The following is a 22,130-nucleotide window of genomic DNA, read 5'->3' as shown; positions in this document are numbered from 1 at the left end:
AGGGCGACGGCTGCTCTGTGATGACAGCAGGCTGGGGATGCTTGCTGAGAGCGCTGTGTTACTGCAACATGGTGGCGTGCTTCGCTTCTTCATGGGTTTAGCGTGTTCCTTCTCAGACAGCAAGTGCCACATCACACTCAGTCTTACCCTCGGTTTCTGGCTCACTAGTTGGGTATGACAGAAAGGGCCAGGAAGTAATGGAGGGATCGTGGTGCAATCCAAGGCCTAGGCTAGATCATATAACATAGGCCTCATGTTGGCTTGATTCTGAATTTCGCAGAGGCAGGAATCCCTAAATAATTTTAAGCAGCTAAGGTGAAAAAGTTTTATGTACAGTTACCAGCCTCCCCCAGCCTCTCCTGATGACGTCCCCCTCATGTATTTCACACGTCTCTGATTTGTCACCTGCCAGCCCTCCCCTTGGTTTTGATGCCCAATGACCCTCTTCAGTTGTTTCCTGTGTTGAACTTTGTGATACATTCACTGCACTAACTCTGGGCTGGATACAGAACTTTTCTCCTCTTCCTCATCTAGTGGCCTAGTTTTATTTTTCCTTTATTCCCTGAACTTTGGTTGAAGCTTTACCCTCTGATAGAAGCATTAAACCAGCGTTAGCCTAAGAAGTCAGCCTCATTTAACTGCAAGGATTCTGGTAAATGTCACTCACCATCCCATCCAAGCCTAGGACACTGCACAGCCCCCCTTTGATTTGCTTCCTTCACTGCTGCAGTGACATGAAACCACTGAACCTAGTTTAACCTCACTGCTCAACAGCATCCAGCCCTGTGATTCCACTTTTCATGACAACCGTCCTCCTTTTGCCATTGAGGCTGACACCCAGGATACTCTTGCTCCTTCATATCTTTCCCAATCTTCCCTTCAGCTTTCTCTGGGTATATCCACAGCTCAGCTGCCAGCACAGCCTTTCTGCCCACCTCCCTACATGGTTTTATTTATTTTTATCATGACAGTCTTGTCTGCAAAATAAAGCAGCTGCACTCTGCAGTCCTGAGCTCAGAGCTGAGCTGACGGATGTAGAACTCATTTCCTACATCTGACCCTGCTTTTCTGATAACAAGGTGTAGATGCAAGTTGAACATGATAGAGTACAGCAAGTGCGGTTCTGACACTGCAACAGCTAAAAAGAGGTGCAGGAGAGAGTCACATGTGTCAGGAGTTCAGTTTCCAATGACCCGAGGCTGAGCAGCTATTAGGCCTTTTCCACATAAGCGATAAATGAGGGAAGGCAGGAGAAGGTCATGCTGTAAAATAAGTCCTTACTAAACAGGAGCACGCAACAGCAAAGCAGTAAGGCTTAAAAAAACCAACCCTACAAACCACAACCCCAACTACCAGACAGTTTAGGCAATCTATTGTACTCAGGGCTGCTGAATCCTGAACACAGACATTTAAAAAGGAATTGGGCAGACGTGGGTAAAGGTTACATTAACTGGCTGTTACAGCAGTGCTCTGGGTCACAGCACCAGGAATACCTTGATGATGGTACCACTAACGAACACCAGCTGCCACTGGTGTAGGAGAGAGTCTGACATCAATAGGGATGGGACAATTATAGGTACTCCAAGCATTATTACTTATCACTGTCAAACAGACAAGACAGACGGGCCTTGGGTCTGACCTCGTACACTGGTTTAAGCTTTAAACATTACACAATCAACTGAAAACAAAACAAAACACAGCCCAAGAAGAAAGGCTGTACAACTGCAGTTAATTAAAATAACCTCAATTCTCCCCTTTCTGACTTTGATAAATGCAGTTTGATTTTGCTGCACCCCAATTAACATTATGAGAAAACGCCTATTCACAGGTCACACTATTCAATTCCCTTCACGGCATTGAACTGCTTAATTCTGGAGCCTGCCGTGAACAGCTACAGGGAGATAAATTTCTCTGTCAGGTCAGGTTCCCTTGTCCACTTCTCAGTTGTCACACTTTTCTCTTTTGCTCGTCCCAAGTTTTATCACAGAATAGTCTGGGGTGGAAGGGACCTTGAAGATCATCTAGTGCACTAGAACTACACCACTTCCAGGGATACAACTTCTCTGGGCAACCTGTTCCAGTGTCTCACCACCCTCATAGCAAAGAATTTCTTCCAAATATCTAAATCTCCCCGCTGTCAACTTAAAGCCATTAACTTAAAAGTCCCTCTCCAGATTTTCTGCAAGCCCCCTTTACATAGTGGAAGCTGCTCTAAGGTCTCCCCAGAGCCTTCTCTTCTCCAAGCTGAACAAGCCCAATTCTCTGGGCCTGTCTTCTTAGCAGAGGTGCTCCAGCTGGCTGCTGTATTCCCAGGCAGCACTCAGACAAAACGTAATACTCTGCTTCCTATTAATATGTTAATTCCCAGAAAGCAAAATGCAGTGTTTGAGTTTGTATCTGTGCAGCATTGCAGGGTTCATGTGACTAGTCCACCTACAAGCACCTCTATTCTTTTCACAAGCATCAACCAAGGGCACCCACCTGTGTGTGTCTGGAGGGACGGGACTTGTTCCTTTGGAATGAGAGCACGAGAGGCAAAGGAAACTGTAGCACAAGTAGCTGTGGGTTAGACTGGTTTTGATTGCACTGATGAAAGAGTTCAAAAACTTTACTGACCTATAACCTGATTAGAATATGCCAGATGAGAACCAAATATTGTACAGAAAGTTGTACAGAATTTTTTTTACATAGAAAACTTTACATATCTGTACCATATACATTTTGTCCATCTGAAAAAAATTTCTACATCCATTGTAATACAGAATGCTTGACAATCTTGTCTTTCAACCATCAGAGCACAATTCACAGTATGAATACATTTCCAATAAATTTAACCATCCCCAAACCATGCCAGATTTGTTACTTGAATATATTCAACATTAAATTCTGTACATAAGAGTGAAATCTACATCAAACAAAAAACATCTGACAGCAGACACAACCTAGACTTGTTTGCAGTGATTCAAGTTCCAGTCCTTGAAGGATCATCATTTCAATGGCTCGTTATAGTTAAAAGCCCTAAAACATGTATATTACAGGTAGTTATGTCAGTTGTGATATTTCTACCTCTGTTCTTGACAAAAGTCAGCAACACCAACTTCTGGGCTACAACGAAACCAAAAAAGAAGGAAGAAAAAAGAAAGGAAGAAAGAAAGAAAAGAAAAAAATCACAACCCAAAAAAATAAACCCAAACTTCTAGTGCATTTGGTAAACAATGAAGTGTTATGGGTTTTCAGCAAATCAAGAATACAGAAATAAAACAATCCAGGAAGAACTGGATAGTGTTAAAGAGTTTATATTACAGACCTGCATCTCTGTACATTTTTCACAGAAGGATGATTCACAATGTCTCAGACAGCCTGAGTGTGCAAAAATCTTAGAATAAGAATATCAGACATAGTTGCTAAATATCTTTTACCATGAACAATAATCTCCATTTGCTTTTCACTATAAACATTTTATCCTTCAAAATACAGCTCTCCTGAGTTGTACTTCTTGCAGAAGCTCAAACCTTTACATATATAGTTCTTTGGGTACATTTTACTTTCACACCCGCCATAAACATCTGTTGCTATACTGCTGTCTAGGACAGTAAAGGATACTGCAGCCCATGCTGACAGGAGGACTGTGCTAAAAACTGGCTCTGTGCTCAGCATGAGCCAGGTAAGAGAAACCCACAGAGATAATCCGTCAGGAAATAAAGGGACTGGAGTGTTGCAAGCCTTAATTACAGTTGTAAGCATCTGTACCGTTAACCCTTGGATACACGTTGCCAGACAAAGAAATCATTTTTATGGATATCCAGACAGAATGGCTCAGCTACCAGGTCCTTTTATTTAGCTGAGGAATAGAAACTTTTTAACAGAGCAATACTCAGTCACTATCTGCTACTGCTTGCTTAGTCCAGACTCCTGTTCTGGTGGTTGGGATATCTGGAAAACCACACCAATCCGCAGGAAAAACCTCCGTAGAACAGCTCGAAGTTCAGGAATAAGGTCAAACTGCATAATTTCACACAACAGAGGGTAGTAGAATGAGGCATGAGCCTTGAACTGAGGAGAAAACAAACAGAAGAAATTTTGCTATTATGCATCAACGCACCCCAGAGAGCGTGCTGCCAGCAAAGGGTTTTAAATGCTCTGCAAAGTCAAGGTGAGAAACCCACAAAGGGACACGCAGGAACACTTTGTAACTGAAGCCAGTGCTGCTAGAATAAGGCTAAGACAGCAGTGAGGTACTCTGACAGATGCTCACTGGCTACACACAGCTCCTTACTAATGCTTATTTTTTAAGAGAAAGCTTTTCTGTTATCAGGTTCTTGTTACAGGTGACCCTTTTCACTTCGTATTTCAGCCAAGTTTTGTTAGAAATAGAGGGAGATCCAAATATGGATTCATTTATGGCAGAATTGCTTTGGAGAAGGTCAAGGTGATGTACATGTAGCACTGGAAGCAGAAAGAGGAGTTATTTCTTTGAATAAAATATCAGCCACTAATTGTCTTCCTCAGCAGGAAAGGGGTAAAAGCAACTTCACACACACTTCTAAAGGATTTTAGCATCTTCTAAATTTTCTCAGACACGTTTTATTTTATCACTCCCTGCACCCTCCCTCTGCATTACTCTCAGTATGTCAAGTGCATGCATTTCAATCTATGTTCCCTCAATGAAGAGTGTCTACAGAGCAGCAGGAGCTTATAAAGTCCAGTGTGTAACCGTGTGTGAAGAACTGGCCTCAAACTACTTCTTACCTGTAAATGTTGTCTTAAATACCATTCCAAACAGTTACTTACCCTTTCATCACTTATCTTCAGGACTTTAGTCAAAAATAAGAGTAAGAGATTAGTCCAGGCTTCCCGATGACTTTCTGAAGTCAGAGTGAGGAAGTAACTCAGAGCCTCGCTGCAGACACTAGAGAGAAAAGACACAAAACCTAGCAACTAGCACCTTATTTTGAGCTCTACTGCAGAGAGGGCTTTGCAACTATACCAGCGTAGAGGCCTGGTGTAGAACAGCATCATTTTATGAAATCTACTGTAAGCCTGAGTAGTAACAGAAAGCAGTGATTTTGTTCACTTCAAAAGCAAAGTCCCAGGACTTCAATATGCTAACAAACCACGATCGTGCTCTTTGTGCGTGCATTTCAGGAGCACCAAGTGCTCTTTGAGAGGTATTAAAATGCATGTGACAAAATGATATGTAGACTTTAAAAATTAATCTCATGCTGATGTAACCAGGTAGATTTCAGCTCTGCTCTCTGGTCTGAAAACCTGAAGGTACTTTCACTGTGTTACTGCCATGTTTTAAGCCCTCTGTTATTCCAACACTTGCTTGAACAGCTTTGTAAACTAAGAACATTCAGGTGAACCTCAGTATTAACAGTAGTAATAACCAAAAAGCTAAAAGCTTCTTGTATGCCCACAGGCTCCTCCAACCCAGTGCTCACTGCTGCAGACAAGAACAAACAGCATCAGTTCCCTAAAGCATCTGAGGACAGTGAAAGAAAAAAGCAGGGTTTAGGTGATAGCTGCTTTTCTTTTTAAAGAGGAGCTACAACAACCTCTCACCTACCCACATGCTACAAAACCAGAAGGTGACAAAACCCTTGTTTTCTCCTCAAAACATGTAATGAGAACAAAAAGCTGTGGCAGCATTAGTAGCTGAAGGCACAGCACCCTCCACACAGCACAGAAACTCTTAATATTAGCTGCGTCCACCACCTTACTGTGTCAGCTCTAGAGAGTTTACTGCAAACAGAGGAGGTCTATCCTTTTAAGTAAACATTCTTTTAACATCAGAAATAACATCGACAGGTTCAGCTATGTGGACCTTACTTGAGTAGCCTTTGCTGGACTTCCTCCCATGCACTGGTACGGCTTTCATCCATGTACATACGGAACAGAATGCGCAGCCCACAGGCAAGACTGCTAGTCTCCTGTTTCAGAAGATTAGGCTTTGATTTGCCTTTAAAACCTAGAGAAATTCCAAGCATCTGTTTAGATTCCTGTTTCATCTGACATTTTGCCTTACAGTCCTCCACTTCACCTTCTAAGCATCTTCTGCATGTAGACAGAAGAACCATCTTATGGAATTCTCTTCTCATTACATTTAGTACAATGGAGTACTGCTAAAAATTAACCTACATATATGTACCAGAATTGTATATGGCACCCATTTTTGTATAAGCTTCCAAATACATCTGAAATTTGGGTGTATGATAAAAGCACACTCTAACCACCAGAACAATGGACCAGTTTGTCTCAGTTGTATATCTATCTAGTGTATACTGGTTTATTGCTGGTTTTGGATTAAAATATTAATATAGCTAACTCTGGTGCAAGGAATAGATCAGACACAATGCTACCGAGAGTCCATCTTCCAGCTATTTCAGAAAATGACACTTATACAACACTAGTAGGTAAAGCAACCCCCCTTACTAGTTTTGGGGTTTTGTGGTGGCAGCTTCCAAGTATGGAGCTCACACCTACAACCAGGGATCAGCTTGGCAGCTGTAACCCAGTGAATCCTTAAATTTTAGGAAATCCAAAGGGTATTTGCACCTGCACAGATGAGGTGGTCTCCCCCTTAGGGATTTTAGGGTTATAAAGTTAAAACCTGATATTCAATTTCACCTTCAGCATCAAAGTACTGACCTATTTTTGGGGCAATTCAAAGCACAGTAACACATTCTCACAAAACAACTCTCCAAGGCGACTGACTCACCTGCTTTCCAGAGAGCAGTTCTCTGTTCATTGTTGGAGTTAAATGCTTTAGCAAATCGGTGAGATTCCAACAGACAATCGAGGAGTTTGAAAAGCTGCTGTGACGTTAGAAAACGATACATCCCTTGATCTTGTGTATCCACATGGACATCAAAGTCTACTGCATCTCTCTATTAAAAAAGAAAAGGATTTCAAGTAAAAATTCGCAACTGACTTCAGCAAACTCCTGTGATAACTCTAATCCTACCGTGTTTCCATATGTACTTGTATTTAAACTTAAAACTGTATTTGGAAGTTGTATCTACATCCCAGTTATAGAAATCCCTTTGAACATACACGTTTTTTATCTCCACAGTGTGCTGCCTCAGCACAGCAAATGCAATTTAATGCAAGATGTAAAAGATCCCAGCAGTCTGCTGGAAATTCTCCAGCATTTCTAAAAATTGTAAATTAGAGTATGTTATCGGAATTTATGAAACTTCATCCTCTAGAGAAAAACCTATTAAAAAGAAAGACACCTATCAGTTCTACTTACTTGTGCTGCTGCTAGATTCTCCGCATCCTCTTTTTTGCTAGTTGCTGGGAAGAACACAATGTTGTCGATAGTCTGAATGAGTTCCAGTTGTACAACACATTTGATTAAAAGAGCAGCAAATAACTTCTGTTCTGGAAATTCTTTAAAGGAAAGAAAATTGCTCATTAACTGAAGAACTACAATACTTGCTTCTTTTTTTAGTTATTTTGGGGGTAAGTTGAAGAACAGCTTAACTTCAAGCACATTCATAAACCAAACCTGGAATCCACCCATCTGAATTACTCTTAGAAAACCAGGACTGACAACCACTCTTAACAATTGGCAGGTTCTTAAGAACTACTTCCTAACCTTAAAGTTGCCTGGCATATATTGGACAAATATTCAATGTTACCTAAAAATCACCAGAATTAGTGACCTTGTTAGCTTCAGTGCAATGGCAAGAACCAGAGGCTAAGACTGTCCACACAGGCAGAGGAGGCTTAGGTCAGCACTGATACAATTGATGCTTGTTTGTACTTGTGGCAAGTACTATAATACTACCAGACATGAGCATTTTAGGCACCAACACATTAACTTTGCACAAATATCTTAAAGATTTGATATACTCTGTTCAAATCAGTCTAAATACACTTCCCCCCCATTCATTGCTGCTGTTGCACTCTGCACAGAAAGAACTCTGCTCTTAAGAAAAAACTATATATTGCTTTGGGTTAAGAGCCTGTGAGTTAGCAGCTGAGCTCTAGTTTTTTAAGGCACATGTCAAAAACGTGGACCCGCAACAGTCCAACAGAATTCTGTCATGCTACATGAAGATGAATTTAACCAATGTAATTTTCTTCATGTCATGTTTCTCAAGTTATAGCTGGGGCTATAACTAAAGATATTAAACCTTTGCTAAATAAACCTCTGCTAAATACTACTATTTAACAGATAGAAATGCCAAATCACTACAAAACACGCACTTGCTGTTGGCCTGGTTTTACTCATTTCTTCACCTACTGTGGACCCTGTGTTGGGCTGATATGGCCTTCCATCTGAAGATCTAGGCTGAATAGAATCATGAATATCTACTGACTTCTGTGAGATGGTATCCTGCAAAAAACAAAACAAACCAAACCAAAAATAATTAAAAATTAACTTACAGAAAACTCCTGCGATCTAATCCTCAACAGTGTTGTGCTCTTTATAGCTTAAGACATTTGCTGTTTCAACACAGATTAAGTGCATGAGGTTTGCTGCAAGGTTCCGATACTGGGAAATACAGTATCCACCTTGATCTACAACAAAAACCTTTAATAGCTTCTGTGAGTATTTGTATTCCTTTTATAACAGGTGAGAATATGAACACGCAGCTCTAACAAGTACAAATAATATGAGGTATCATCAAACTTTCATCTCTACCTGGCCTTTACTCCCTTGCATGTTCTGAATTACAAGCTCCTAACATGATTGTAGGTGCTATGGGAATTTACCACAGTAAAATGATGGAGGAGGAGAATATATGTGTATCAAGAAAATGCTTTAATTTAAAATGCTTTTGCCAGAGGGCTTACATTTTGCCAGAGAGAATACATTCTTCAATGTATTCTTATTCTCCATGTTGTAATATGTTATCTTCTGAGCCAGAACACAATGACTTTGGACAATGAATTGTTGGGTTTTTGTTTTATTTTTTTAACAAATATCTTCCTTCTTGAGCAGATGACTGTGAAGTATTAAGATCAATGGTAATACCTACTGTTTGCATTTCAGAAAGCAGCCACTGAAATAGGGAAATGTCATTAATGTAATTAATGACAGAATACGTTATCATTAACTACAAAGCAGTTATATATAGCAATTGCTGCCCCTTTCAACAACCCAGCATTTCTATTGGCATTTGTTCCCTAAGTGCCACTGGAGACTACACATTAATTCCCTGCATTGTGTTGTTGGCAAGATTTAAATCTACGCGTACAGTTCCTATGAAGAATGTATCAGCTTCTCTTGCCAGTTTTCATCTCTATTAAGTATAAATATACTTTCAATAGTAGATAGTAGAACACTTCATTAGATTTGAACTACTTGAAGAAAAATCAGATGGAAATATCTAAAGCCTGCAATAATTCTATCCTACCAAAAGAAAGCATCCAAAATATATCTCCTTTAACACTATTTATTATCCAAGTTCTGTTAATTTTGTAGTAATAAAGTGTCTTTTTACATTGAAGACAAGAACTTTTTGAAAACATTCATGTTAAACTACTTCAAAGAAAAAAGATCTTTCAATTTATTCGTGACTAAGACATTCAATATATTTGCCATTTTTGCGTGCTGTTATATTTGACACAAAACGTAGCCAAGATAAAACTTTTTACACATCAAACCACTACAAATGATTCAAGGTACAACAAACACATTCAGTCATGGATGTAAAATACCTGTATAATGAGAACTGGCTATCACTGGCTATTTACGCTCTGTTGAAAGTAAATGATGGTAGCACTCCATGAAGATAAATGGAGGCAGGCAGTCTCTCTTAGTAGAACTGACTTGGGACCATATCCTCGAACAATTTTTATCAAATGCTTCATTGATCTATAAAGAACTTCACGCAGCAATCTAGTGATAATGTCCAAAAGCTAAACTAATTCTCATGAGTAGTGAAGTAGCTACAGGGCTGCAACTTGTAGGCAAATCTAAACTTTACATCAGTTTATTCAAGCAGTGCTAAGAAATCTGATGGTTGTACATATTCTCTATTCTGAACACTGATTCTTATTACCAGAGAAAACTTGAAAGAGAAAAGTCAGTCTAATTAGCAGTCTTTCCACCTCCAGCATTTTCTCCTTTTGCAAATACATCAAAGAAAATACTGAGCAAAACAAAACAAAAACGATGGCCCAAACCAGAAAACAACTTAAACCCTAAATACAGTATTACAGAGACCTACCAGCCACAGGACATTACCTAAAACATACACAGAAAGTGACCAACAGCCAACTTCTGTAAGCCAACTTTGCTGCAAACAAATACATACTTCTCTTTCTCAATTGAGCATTAAAAAGTTTTTTAAAAAAAAAATTTTGTCTGGAAAAAACTTTTTCAAGTAAATAAAAATTTAAAAATGGGTTTAAACCAAGTATACTTTTCACTTACACTACAGCACAACACTTTTGTACCATACTCTAGAAATACTTTTTGTTTCAGCAGCTTACCAGTTTTTCCTTTGCATCAGAGGGAGACACAGAGCCAAACTCCCCACTGACTGGTCGCCAAGTCAGCAGCCTTGAAAACACATCACCAGTACCAAATTAATAAGTTTGAAATACAAATCAGAACCAATATTCTAAAAAGTCCTCTTCAATATGGTAGGGGTTTTTTTTGTTTATTTTTATTTAAATTAATGGAACATAGGGGCAGATATAGATAATTCCATAAATTAATAAACTAAGTTATGTTTTAAGTATACATTTTATTCCTTCACACCGACTGAAGAATTTAAATATTCTGGTTTTTGAACTTCAATGTTTCTGCCAATTGCCCTGGACACACAACTGGCTGTTGATTCACTTTTCTCAGAAATACTGGCTCTGGCTTTGGGCAGTGCTCTAGTGCCATTAGTGGGCCTTGTTATCTCACAGTGCCTTAAGCTTCACATGGAATAAGGAATGAATCTATCCCAGGACAAATCAGCACGAACGTCTGGAGATGTTTTGCGTTCTCTGTCTGGGATATGTTACAGCATTGAGGTTCTATTTCACTTAGGATTCAACATTTCCACTTTGGATTCATTGCTGTTACGAGGTACCAAGTCACCGACAACACTTCGGATCTCTTCCCTAGCACTTTGTTGCCTTGAGGATCTTTACCTTTAAGCACTAAAAAATTTCTACATTAATTGTATCTTACTGAGGCTGGCTGTACCTGCTAGGAATTGAGGGAAATTCAATCAAATAACCTAAATGGCCCCATCATCTCTTGTTCTATCAAATCTATTGCTGCAAAGTAAGATTAAGGTTATTCGTCATTGTTAAGATCTCAAACTATTTAGCCTCAATCTGTGTGAGGAAACACTTGATGGACATTTCTGTCTACTATCCTAAATGAGATCTTTATCACTGTGTTAAGGGCTCTGAATTAACATATCACGGATCTCCACACAACTAAAGACCATATAACTAAAAAGACAAATCGGAGATAAGAAAAGATAAAATCTTGAGGCATGTAATGAGACAAGAAATAAAGTAGAGCAGAGAACTGAACTGATTCTTGAAAGCCACCAGGACACAAATTGCAGATTATTCTGGATTAGAGGTAACATTTTTATTTTGGGCTATAAAGTCTTCCACTTGCCAAAGAAGGTAATGGAATAATGAGCTATTATAAGCCAGTAAAGGCTAGATCATCATAATTTGTGCAAGGAGCCAATTTTAAGTCTTAAATTTCCTGCGGACAAGAGGGCATTCATCCTGCCTTTCTCAGCACCAGCGAGCCAGGAGTCGCTCTCATGAAGCTTTAAAAAATTTCAATGGAAAAATTAGAAACAGAATTGAAATGAAATAAAAAGGAGAATCAAGGAACCTATTAAAATAAGCTAATAAAGTATGGGCTGGATGAGCACACAGTGAAGTGGATTGAAAACTGGCTGAACAGCCAAGCCAAGAGAGTGGTGATCAGAGGTGTGATATCTAATGGGATACCAGTAACTAGTGGTGTACTCCAGGGGATAATGCTCAGTCCAATTCTGTTCAACATCTTCATTAGTGATCTGGACGATGTGGCAGAATAGACCCTCAGCAAGTTTGCTGATGACACAAAACTGACAGGAGTGCTGCCACCCAGAGGGACCTCGATAGGCAGGAGAAATGGGCTGACCAGAACATCATGCAGTTTAACAGGGGCAAGTGCAAAGTTCTTCCGGAGAGGAACAACCCCAGGCACCAGTACATGCTGGGGGCAGACCAGATGGAAAGCAGCTTGGCAGAGAAGGGCCTGGGGGTCCTGACAGACACGGGGCTGGACATGAGTCAGTAATGTGCCATTGCTGCAAAGAAGGCAACTGGTATCCTGGGCTGCATTAGGAGAGTTGCTGGCAGGTTGAGGGAGGTGATCCTGCCCTTCTACTCAGCACTGTGTGCAGTGCTGGGCTCCCCAGTACAAGAGGGACATGGATATACTGGAGAACCCAGCAAAAGGCCACAAAGATGACGAAGGGCCTGGAGCATCTCTCCTATGAGGAAAGGCTGAGAGAGCTGCGACTGTTCAGCCTGGAGAAGGGAAGGCTCAGGGGGACCTCATCAAAGTATATAAATACCTGAAGGGAGGATACAAAGAGAACTGAGCCAGACTCTTCCCAGTGGTGCCCAGTGACAGCACCGGAGCTAATGGGCACAAACTGAAACTCCTCTAAACATTGGGAGACACTTTTTCGCTGAGGGTGACGGAGCACTGGCACAGGTTGCCCAGAGAGGTTGTGGAGCTTCTCTTCTTGGAGATATTCAAAAGCCAGGACATGGTCTTGGGGAAACTGCTCTGCGTGGCCATGCCTGAGCAAGGGGGTTGGACCAGTCAACCTCCAGAGAGCCTTCCAACCTCAGCCCTTCTGTGTGATTCTGTGTTAGCATCTTCAGCGATCAAGACCTCAGTGATTTTGTGGAAGCTTGACAGGAGTAGTTTGGGCTTTTCTAGTAAGTGATCCTTGCTGAAATTGGTAGCTGAGTAAATAGTCTAGTACTAAGTTTTCCAAACAAGGAAATAATATAATCATCTTTCCTCGCAAAAAGGGAATTTGCCAAGAATCAGCAGAGGCTAGTACTGCAACCAAGAACTCCTGCAGCCAGTGCTGCAACTCTTAAATTGAAGATGTGGAAGATGTTTTATATGAATGCTAAAAAAGAGCAAATGTAATTCCACCTGATCAGATTAATAAAAACCTCTGCCAAGAAACTTTACACTTCATAGAGATTCATAGCATCTGACTGCTTCAAAACAATTAGCAATAAAGCACTTGCCCATAAAACTTGCATATAGACACTGTGTGATTTGTCTCTCTCTTCGTTTCAATGTTAACTGCTGTGTTACTTTCACACATGGTGAAACACAGGTAAAGGAGCATTTGACGCCTTCTTTAAGTATTGGGGCTAACAGAGGGACTATGAAATACAAATATGAAATGCCAAACCAGGAGTCACAGAAAAAGAACCAGATCACAAAAAAGAGAGGGAAAAAGAGGAGCTGTACAGAAAGTAGTATCCTCCTAGGCTCAGAAAGAGAGGGGAAAAAAGAGAGAGTGCAAAGACTCCATTAAAAATGTGAATGAATATCTGTATATTCCTATCATACTTTTTTCTTACCCAGCTAAAAAGCTTCAGCTTTCATCAAAATGAAAAGACTGTTTCGAGCAGTTTTGTGTCACCCAACAATTGTTTGGAAAGAGCAGGCATACTTTCACCATAGGAAAGGAGACTGATTACATATGCTCAAGGGATTACTCATGTGTAAAATCCAAATAAGATTTACTTTACCCTGTAAAAATTGGGAACTCTCCCCCTGCCCAGAAATATACGAAGGAATAATATAAAGAGGTTCTCAAAGAAGGCGTAGAAAGATTAAAAAGGAGATGAGAAGTAAAGACCGGAAATCTATGGAAGGAGTCAGATACCCTCCTAGGAAAAATAACCCATTTGAAGAGAAGAAGTGCCATAAACATCAAACGGAATAATGCATATATTTCAAATCAGATACAGCTGAAGGCAACAAGAGTATTTTGAATGTGTCTAAATAGTAAGAGGTCCAAAATGCTGCTCTAGAAGGACTTCTAATATTCAACTATAAGAATGCCCAGAAGCATAAATTTTGATCATACGTGGAAATCAAAGCAAATGTTCTACTAGTGAGAATTCACATCAAAATCTTTCCAAGTATAGGACATAGTAAGTTAGGACTAATTCAATCGGACTTTTACATCCAGAGGTTTGGTTTCAAATTTTATTTTTGGCAGTTACCAAAATGCAAAGAATTATCTTGCTAGTTCCCAGATGTTTCAGTTTTATTTTAGTATTAGTTTTTGGATGCAACTAATTCATACCTACTCTCACAGAAAAGTGGGTGAGGTAGTGACAGGTGGATTAACTCATCTTTTAAGCATGAATGAAGCTCTTTTACAGTGCTATCTGATATATAAAATTAAGGAAAGACTGATGAGCAGAAGGTTCCTTTCGTTTCAGTTTTCTTTAGGCCTGAACTAGGTAATACCCAGAAGCAAATGTTATGAACTAGTTGACAGACAGAGGACAAGTAATAATACAACAGTTCAACATTAAGATGATCAGATTTGAAAACTAGTGGTGTTTCACCTCAGTATTGCTAGGACGGGAGAAAAAAACCCTCATCTTTGTTAAAATGCTGAACGTGATCTCTTGTTATTCTGCTCTATGATGTGTCTGTAAAACGCACTACTCAAAAGAGTACAGGCCTTGTTGCAAGAAACTTCACACAGAGTTACAGCACAAAGGGGAAGAGTTACCAAATACGCCAGATGATTTTCGTAAGAAAATCAGGATTCATAGAAACCTATGATGGAAGTTAACCATCAACCACAGAGCTCAAATCTGTAAGACTGTTGCAGTATTTTAGTATGTTGTGGAAAAATCCTATCAAGTCTGCCTATCCATAGCATGCTTCTATTATGAAAAGAAAATGACAAAAAATCAGATAGTACTTCTCAAAAAATCCACCTTTAAAAAATTGAACCAAGTTACAGTTTCAGGTTTTGTTTTTCGTTGTTTTGTTGTGGTTTTTTTTTTTCCCCTTACTCCATATGGCCATTCTAGTTTTTAACAGATTTATCATTTACAACACAAAAGTAGTATATCTAGCACATAATTTATCATTACATTCCAGGACTGCTTCTCTATAGTCCATACATAACAGCTTTTTGTTCACCCCAGCTATTAGATATCTAATCAGCAAGTCATCTAGCTAAACTATTTTACACAGCATAAATATTAACAATCATCTTACGCGTGAGGGATTGTAGTCTTGAAAATATCCAGCATGCAAGTACAAGTTTTATCCCAGATTTCTAGGGTAAACTTTTCACCATTCAGGATGACAACATTCTCCAAACAGTTTGTACCAGACCGTGCCAGTTGTTCATTGTCTGGAAAAGACAAACAGGGCATTTGTTTATTCACATCCAACACAGTAAAACGTTAACGTTGTTTAACATAATTTGGTACAGTCCTACCTTGCTGCACACACCAGTACAGCTGTGCAAATATATCGTCCAAAAGAACATCACTAAGTACTTCTAAATACTGTGTGAATACATCACATATTGCATAAAGTGCGTGGTTGCAAGTAGTTGTCATCCATTCAGCTTTCTAGGAGGGAAAAGAAATAAAAATTACAACTTTGTTTAACATGAAACTTTTAAGATAGACATTCTTGCAGGCAGACAGATATTTGTATTTACTCAATTTGAATTGTTTTATAGTGACATGCAATTCCTTTCTGTATTTCGAAACATCCAAAACTTGGAGCCCCAGCTTTTGTTTTGCTAACTAGCAGGTTTAAAGAAGTACAGAAACAGACAAACCAAGCTAAGTTTTCTGTGTTTCTTCTAAATATTTTCCATGGAATAGTCAAGAGACTCCCAAACAGCTGACAATTTTGATCAGACTTCTAATGTTAATAAGTTACACATAATTGTCAATAAAGATGTTTCTGTTTCACTTCTTTGTCAGGATAGTACCTGGTCCTGGTTTGGCAGGTCAAAACCTGTTCCACTGGTCAAAAGGATGCAGTGGAACATAGTGCTGTTTTGGGTAGGCTTTTTTGTTTGGTTGGTTGTGGTTTTTTTTCTCCCTAGTCATCAAAAAGTTTTGAACTAGCAGAACTTATTTCTTCTGATCATGAAATGATGTGTACTCTGATTCCAGACATCATATGTAAAAGCTGCAGTTCTTACAAACCCTAGATCTGTTGCATTTTATGATAGTCGGCTATTGTTTGTACTGTAAACTAATAGGGCTTCTACACACATGGTTTAACAAAAATGAGAACAGTGACAATACCTCTGACAGAATGCTAATAAAACAGAATAAATTCACTAGAACCACAGATGAATCATGCAAGTTTTGAGGTTCACTTTATGTTACTTGATGAGGTATATTACTAATCAGGTTTTCTATAGTAAATATAGACCTCATCTATATAAATAAAGATCACAGTCTTTTTCACCTCAGTCTGCTGTTCTGGCAGTTTCATGTTGTCAAATATCCTGAAGACAATCCGAAACAAATCTTGCCACCAGTGTTTTTCATAAGTATGGCCATATGTCTTCATTATTTCAAACATTACTGTTAAGCCCCTGAAATGAAGAAAGAACAACATGTACTAAGAGTTACAAAAAGACATGCACTAGATCAAGTATGTCCAACTGCAATGGCAATAACAAACTCAAATAATATTAAGAACATTATACATTGATCTGATGTGGATCGGCCACAACAGCACGCTAAAATTAACTAGAACATCAGCTTGTTTAAAAAGCACTTAAGTGTCACAGGCAACAGAATCAATAGAGAAGATACTTTTGAGAACTGTGGTAATTTCAAATTAAAATAGGAAAACAACTTCTTTACAAAGGACTACAAAAATAAAGGAACAGGTATTCCAAGGTAAGAAATATGGAGGTCCAGAAATGAGTATTAATCTTCACTAGCTATAAAGGGTGTCCAGATGCACAGCTTGCACATAGATGTGTAAATTTAAAATGTATGATTTGTATTCAACTTCTCATATTTAGCACTAGAACTGCAATAGAATACACTTTCTGAGGGAAAAGCCATATCCAAGGAAAATAAGCAGGTTTTACACAAAATCAGAGTACAGCTTTGCTTTTTCAACCATTTCTACAATCCCCAACAAGTTAATGAATCATGGTATAAAACCAGTTTTAAAATCCTCAAAGTAAGTACAATGGGCAAGACAGGAAGGCAGGCAGGACTGGGAGTATTAACAGAAACCAAAAAGAGTTCAACGGAATTTTGCTGTTGGAGTTCACTGAAACAAAACCTACTTGTTGTATGGCGCATTTAACATTTGTTTCAAAGAAAGCAAAAATGGAAATATGACACAAGGCTTATCCAGGTCAATTGTGACAAATCACTAAGATGGGAAAAGTAAAGGGGGCATATATCATGGAACCAAATATCATACCTTTATATTTACTAATGAACAGAGAGGATCAGTATTGCCACTGGAAAAAACACAGATTTGGATATTGATCCAATGTAATATGCATTGGACATATGCACTATAAACTGCATCTAGAGTTGACCTTCCATGTTAAAACAATGCTGTTTGTTATATGTTAGGAAAGTTAAAAGTCATCTTTTACATTTCACTGTGTTCTATGCATAAACTGCCTCTATCACATCTGATTGTAAATTCAGCTGAGCTGTTTTAAATAGTTTACAGGTTATATAATAAACAGGAAACAGTCACTATATTTTAATTTACTTAAGTGTTAATTTAATTTCAAATGAACTATTTAAATAGTTCATGGCTATTCATCCTAAACAGGCACTATTTGAATATTTAAATTTAAGGAAGTGAAATAATTATCTGTTTAACATAATGCCATCACAACCACATAACTTCATCATTCATTATAACGGAAGAGAATAATCTCATATGTAAAGAACACAGACTTAATTTCTACATTCCAGAATCTATTTAAAAGGTGTTTTTAAAAAGTCTATTTATAAAAAGTCTGGTGTTCCCACAGTGGTATCACCTAAATTAAAATATCTAAGTCATTCTACAATAGTTACGTTTATGAAGAGAGTTGTTTCAATTTTAAAAGTGTAAAGTAAGCCTTTTAAAATTTGATTACAAATACTGATTGTTACCTGGTTCTTACATCTAATTTGCATCTATTGATGATACACGACAACTCAAACAGAATTGGGAACCATCCTCGCACCCACACTCTGTCTTCGGGAGCTACATTCATATCATCACTTGTGTATTCCTTAAACGCCTTTAGAAGAAAAAAGTCATTAAGAGTTAGATTTTTCAAAACAGAACACCATTTGGACTATGAATAACAACCCCTGCTATGTTAGTATACACCCTGATACCTGAAGGTGAGCTGGCAACCATAATAAATACTGAGAAGGTGTTTTTCAAAGTAATGCTTAGTATATATGAAAAATAAACTAAAAAAATAAACAAGATGATACATTCCAGCATCGGTTTTTGCCTGCACTTCAGTGTGAGTCTCTTGCTCTCTCTTTATAGGGACAGCACTGAAAGTGAGGACCTACCATATTTTGAGGATATCAAGCATTTTTGTTTATGCCATTATCCGTTCTTCACAACATTTCTCAGTAAAGAGCACATGCTGAGATACTCTGAGTTCCAGCAGCTCTCAGGAAAGCTAACCACTGCTGAACTGGGTGGATGGGGATGGGTGGGAGAGAGAAAAGAAAAACAAAACCAAAAAACCTGATACTTTCAAACCCTGTGGCACTTTATACTCCTATTGCTTCTGAATAAAGTACGTTTCTCATTGATCTGTGAAACCTGAATGGAAGCCAATAAGATTAGCATGAGTATTCTTTTTCTTTGTAAAAGCACTACTGATTAAAGCACTTTTAATTTAGTTAATACAGACAATACCTGAGGTCTGTCAGATACATATTTTGCACAGTGGCGAATGAGGCGAATCGCTTCCATACTGGTATCTGGAAATGCTGCATTGCAGGCAAATTCAGACAAGCACTTTACTGCATCCTGGAAAGAATCTATGGTTGCTGGGAAGTGTTTCTCAAACACAATTGCTGGGAGAAAAGCGTGAACAGAAGAAAAAAATGTCATGCTCTAAAATCTATTAACTCTAATATGAACCGATTGTAACAGAAGTCATGAGAGACTAGTTCATTGATTGCTGTTGTCAAATGCATGAGTAGTAATAAAAACTAAGAAATGAACACTCGACCATAAAATCACCTAGAGGGCATTCTGTTTTGACAGTAACTGTCTAAAATAAAACAAGGTAGTGTTTAATCTAAAGGAGGGAAATTTAACAGTTAAGCAAGAACAGAGCAATAGGCTTACTGCTTAATAGTCTGTATGATCAGAGCTTAAGAGCGCTACACAGAGCAGAGTGACATCTACAAAAGGACATCTTTCAGCAATATGGTCCTGTTGCCTTTATTTTACATAGCGATTTTTGAGGAAAAAAAATCAAACCATTCTTCATCAATGCTGAAAAAGTTCTAGGAAGTTGCAGAGGTTGAGACAGAAAAAAAGAGATCCCTTATGGCACTTAAAGCCTGAGATGTCAATTAGAATGGGAATTACAAAATCATCATAGTGCCGCCTAGCTCAGCACTTTCTCCTAAACACGGACATAGACAAGTACAATTCAGAAACAAGGAAAAAGATAAGCAAACAACGTAATAGTAAAATAACTGTTTTACTAGTAAAATGGTGGGGGGAAGAAAATGTACACATTAAGTAAAATTATCTAAGGCTTGACTTGTTTTACTCCAGAATGCTACAGACACATAAGGTTACTTATTTTGAAAGGCATAAAGAAAGACAGATAACTTATTGAATTATTTTCCTACGTATTTTCCCAGAGGATGGGTCAAAAGCGTAAAACATTGGTTCTACAGCATGAAGTGGGCTTTACTCTGCAGGCTGTAGAGCCAAAGATAAACAAAGCTTCTCAGTCTCTGGAGCCACATGGACTTTTATGATGTCTGAATATGGTCAATACTCACTGACAATGTGTCCTGTAGTCTGGAATGCAAGTTCCACTATACTTTCATCCTGATCTGAAGCTGCCAGATGAAATACTGAAAAAATGTTTTTCCAGCCAGAACGAATGTTAGCAGCCTGGGAATTTACCATCTGTGCAATACAGCGTACAACCATGTCTCGAATAGTAGGAGACCTAAATTAAGATAATAAACAATAATTGTTTAAGCTAAATTACATAATCAATTAGAATAGTATAATTATCCAGCAACTCATTCTACAAAAGCAATTTGAAACATTAATTGCAGAAGTTGGTGCTTATAATCCCAGGTGATTTAGTTAATTGTATGTTATTACCTGTTTCTCTTCATGATATGTTCAAAAGGTCTTAGGAAGTCCTTCTGGAATCGGAAATTAGCAAGCTCTCCTTTTTCTAAGAATTTCATTGATAACTGCCTTAATGAGTCTACTGCAAAAATAGCTACATCTTCATTGGGATTGCAGCCAACCTGATAACGTAGAATAGAAATGCATAGTAAGCTTGCATCAGAAATGGATTCTGCCCAAGCTGCCTTCATATTTGATAATGGAGAATTAAGCAGTACTGGAAAATTAACAAAATTAAACAGTAGCCAGTTCCACAAACTGCACTGCTAATGCAATTCAATAATCCCTAACCAATTCAAACTATCTTCTACATTATATATGCGCATTTAAAACTTTCTAAAAATAAGCAAGCTTCCTAGAAAGACTTCAAGAAGCCGTATTAAAAATGCATGTCAAATAGTCACCTGATAAACAGTCAATTTAGACTTGAACAGAAAACAATCTCATACCCAAACTTCATAAAACACCCCCAAAAATTAGAACACGTAACTGAAGGCAGACAGTTCTAGACCTACATCATGATAAATAAGTTAACGTATATTCCTGCTTTTACATTTATTATATTGTGTACTTCTGCCTTCTCACAGGCCTTTCCAGCTTTACAATTTTTGTGTTCTAAGCTACTTATATAGAGGGACAGAAAAAACAGTATAATTTAGATGAGCACATGCTTTTCCAACAAAGCTCTAAATAAAATGTATCAATAATTCAACGAGAATGCAGTATAATCATTTACAGGAATACCTTATTAAAATGATCTCCAATAACTTCCCAGATTCTAGACCACTGTAGCCTTATCCGGCCCATGTTGTAGTAAGAAATCTCTACTATCTTCTGCAGACTAAACATTCGAGGGTGGGTAGCAGACAGCAGTTCATCCATAGATACAGCACAAAGCCAGCGAACGAAATCCACTGTTAAATGACCACAGATTGAGAAGCAGTATTTTTACAGGGTTTAAGACAAAGCTGCTTCGTAGTTTACAGGGAAAGGGCGTGAAGATAAAACCTACCAATAGCATTTCCATCCAACCTTGTAGATCCCGTAAATATTCTGTAAAGGACAGTGTAAGACACTGTTACAATTTCTTAAAAAAGAATCTATTAAACATGTACTCAAGATTTTTGGAAACTATATCTAGACACCATGAAATACTTATATTTGTTAAAAATAATTAGTAATTGTGGAAAAACCCTCAGCTTTGAAACCAGAATCAGAAATATTTAAATTATTTTTAATATTTAAAAATAACTCCCATAAGCAGGTGGGGAGACTGGGAGGTGAGCATTGATTCTAATACTAACCCCTCTCTGACAGTGACTGATGAATAATGTCAGTAGTTTATAAACTATTCATCCCCGCTCCAAATACAGAAGTCAAACTTCCCTAGTGATCAATTCCTGTTTACCATGATAAATAGAAACTTGAAACACTTTGCATTATGAAGAGGGGAGAAATACTGCAAATCTGAAGAGCTATTATGTGTTTGACATTAAGCGTCCAGTTCACCTGATGTGAGGTTACCGCAAGGCAACTTTCGCCAAACTGACATTGATTCTTGCTGCCTATATTCAATCTCAGAAATTCTTGTTAGCCTTCAGAATGACACCCCTTTGTCACTGTCAGTTTTGACAACCATTAAGAAAATTATGTTTTCTGATTTCTTATATGCTCAAAGAGCAAGATTCATTAACACTCCAGTTTGATCAGTACTTTTCAATACAAATAG

General features: G+C 38.3%; 1 protein-coding gene across 2 annotated transcripts in view; it reads right to left on the bottom strand.

Moving 5' to 3' along the window:
* Window positions 1–2,575: 2,575 nt before the first annotated feature.
* Window positions 2,576–22,130, bottom strand: part of ARFGEF1 (ADP ribosylation factor guanine nucleotide exchange factor 1) — a 95,422-nt gene continuing 75,867 nt past the window's right edge. The window contains exons 24-39 of one of the 2 annotated variants that reach the window (XM_030502897.2): window positions 21,414–21,454; window positions 21,146–21,315; window positions 20,372–20,523; window positions 20,038–20,210; window positions 18,929–19,089; window positions 18,157–18,287; window positions 16,481–16,610; window positions 15,486–15,621; window positions 15,260–15,398; window positions 10,453–10,522; window positions 8,218–8,347; window positions 7,256–7,395; window positions 6,722–6,890; window positions 5,833–5,971; window positions 4,792–4,909; window positions 2,576–4,053 (exon numbers count right to left, since the gene is read on the bottom strand). In XM_030502897.2, the coding sequence (XP_030358757.1) occupies window positions 3,889–4,053; window positions 4,792–4,909; window positions 5,833–5,971; window positions 6,722–6,890; window positions 7,256–7,395; window positions 8,218–8,347; window positions 10,453–10,522; window positions 15,260–15,398; window positions 15,486–15,621; window positions 16,481–16,610; window positions 18,157–18,287; window positions 18,929–19,089; window positions 20,038–20,210; window positions 20,372–20,523; window positions 21,146–21,315; window positions 21,414–21,454 (2,164 nt within the window). In that variant the 3' untranslated portion in view covers window positions 2,576–3,888. The remainder of the gene's footprint in view (window positions 4,054–4,791; window positions 4,910–5,832; window positions 5,972–6,721; window positions 6,891–7,255; window positions 7,396–8,217; window positions 8,348–10,452; window positions 10,523–15,259; window positions 15,399–15,485; window positions 15,622–16,480; window positions 16,611–18,156; window positions 18,288–18,928; window positions 19,090–20,037; window positions 20,211–20,371; window positions 20,524–21,145; window positions 21,316–21,413; window positions 21,455–22,130) is intronic. The other variant, XM_030502905.1, reaches the window with a different exon arrangement.

This window comes from Strigops habroptila, chromosome 1 (assembly GCF_004027225.2).
Source record: "Strigops habroptila isolate Jane chromosome 1, bStrHab1.2.pri, whole genome shotgun sequence".
NCBI lineage: Eukaryota > Metazoa > Chordata > Aves > Psittaciformes > Psittacidae > Strigops > Strigops habroptila.
This window is presented reverse-complemented; position numbering and strand designations above follow the sequence as displayed.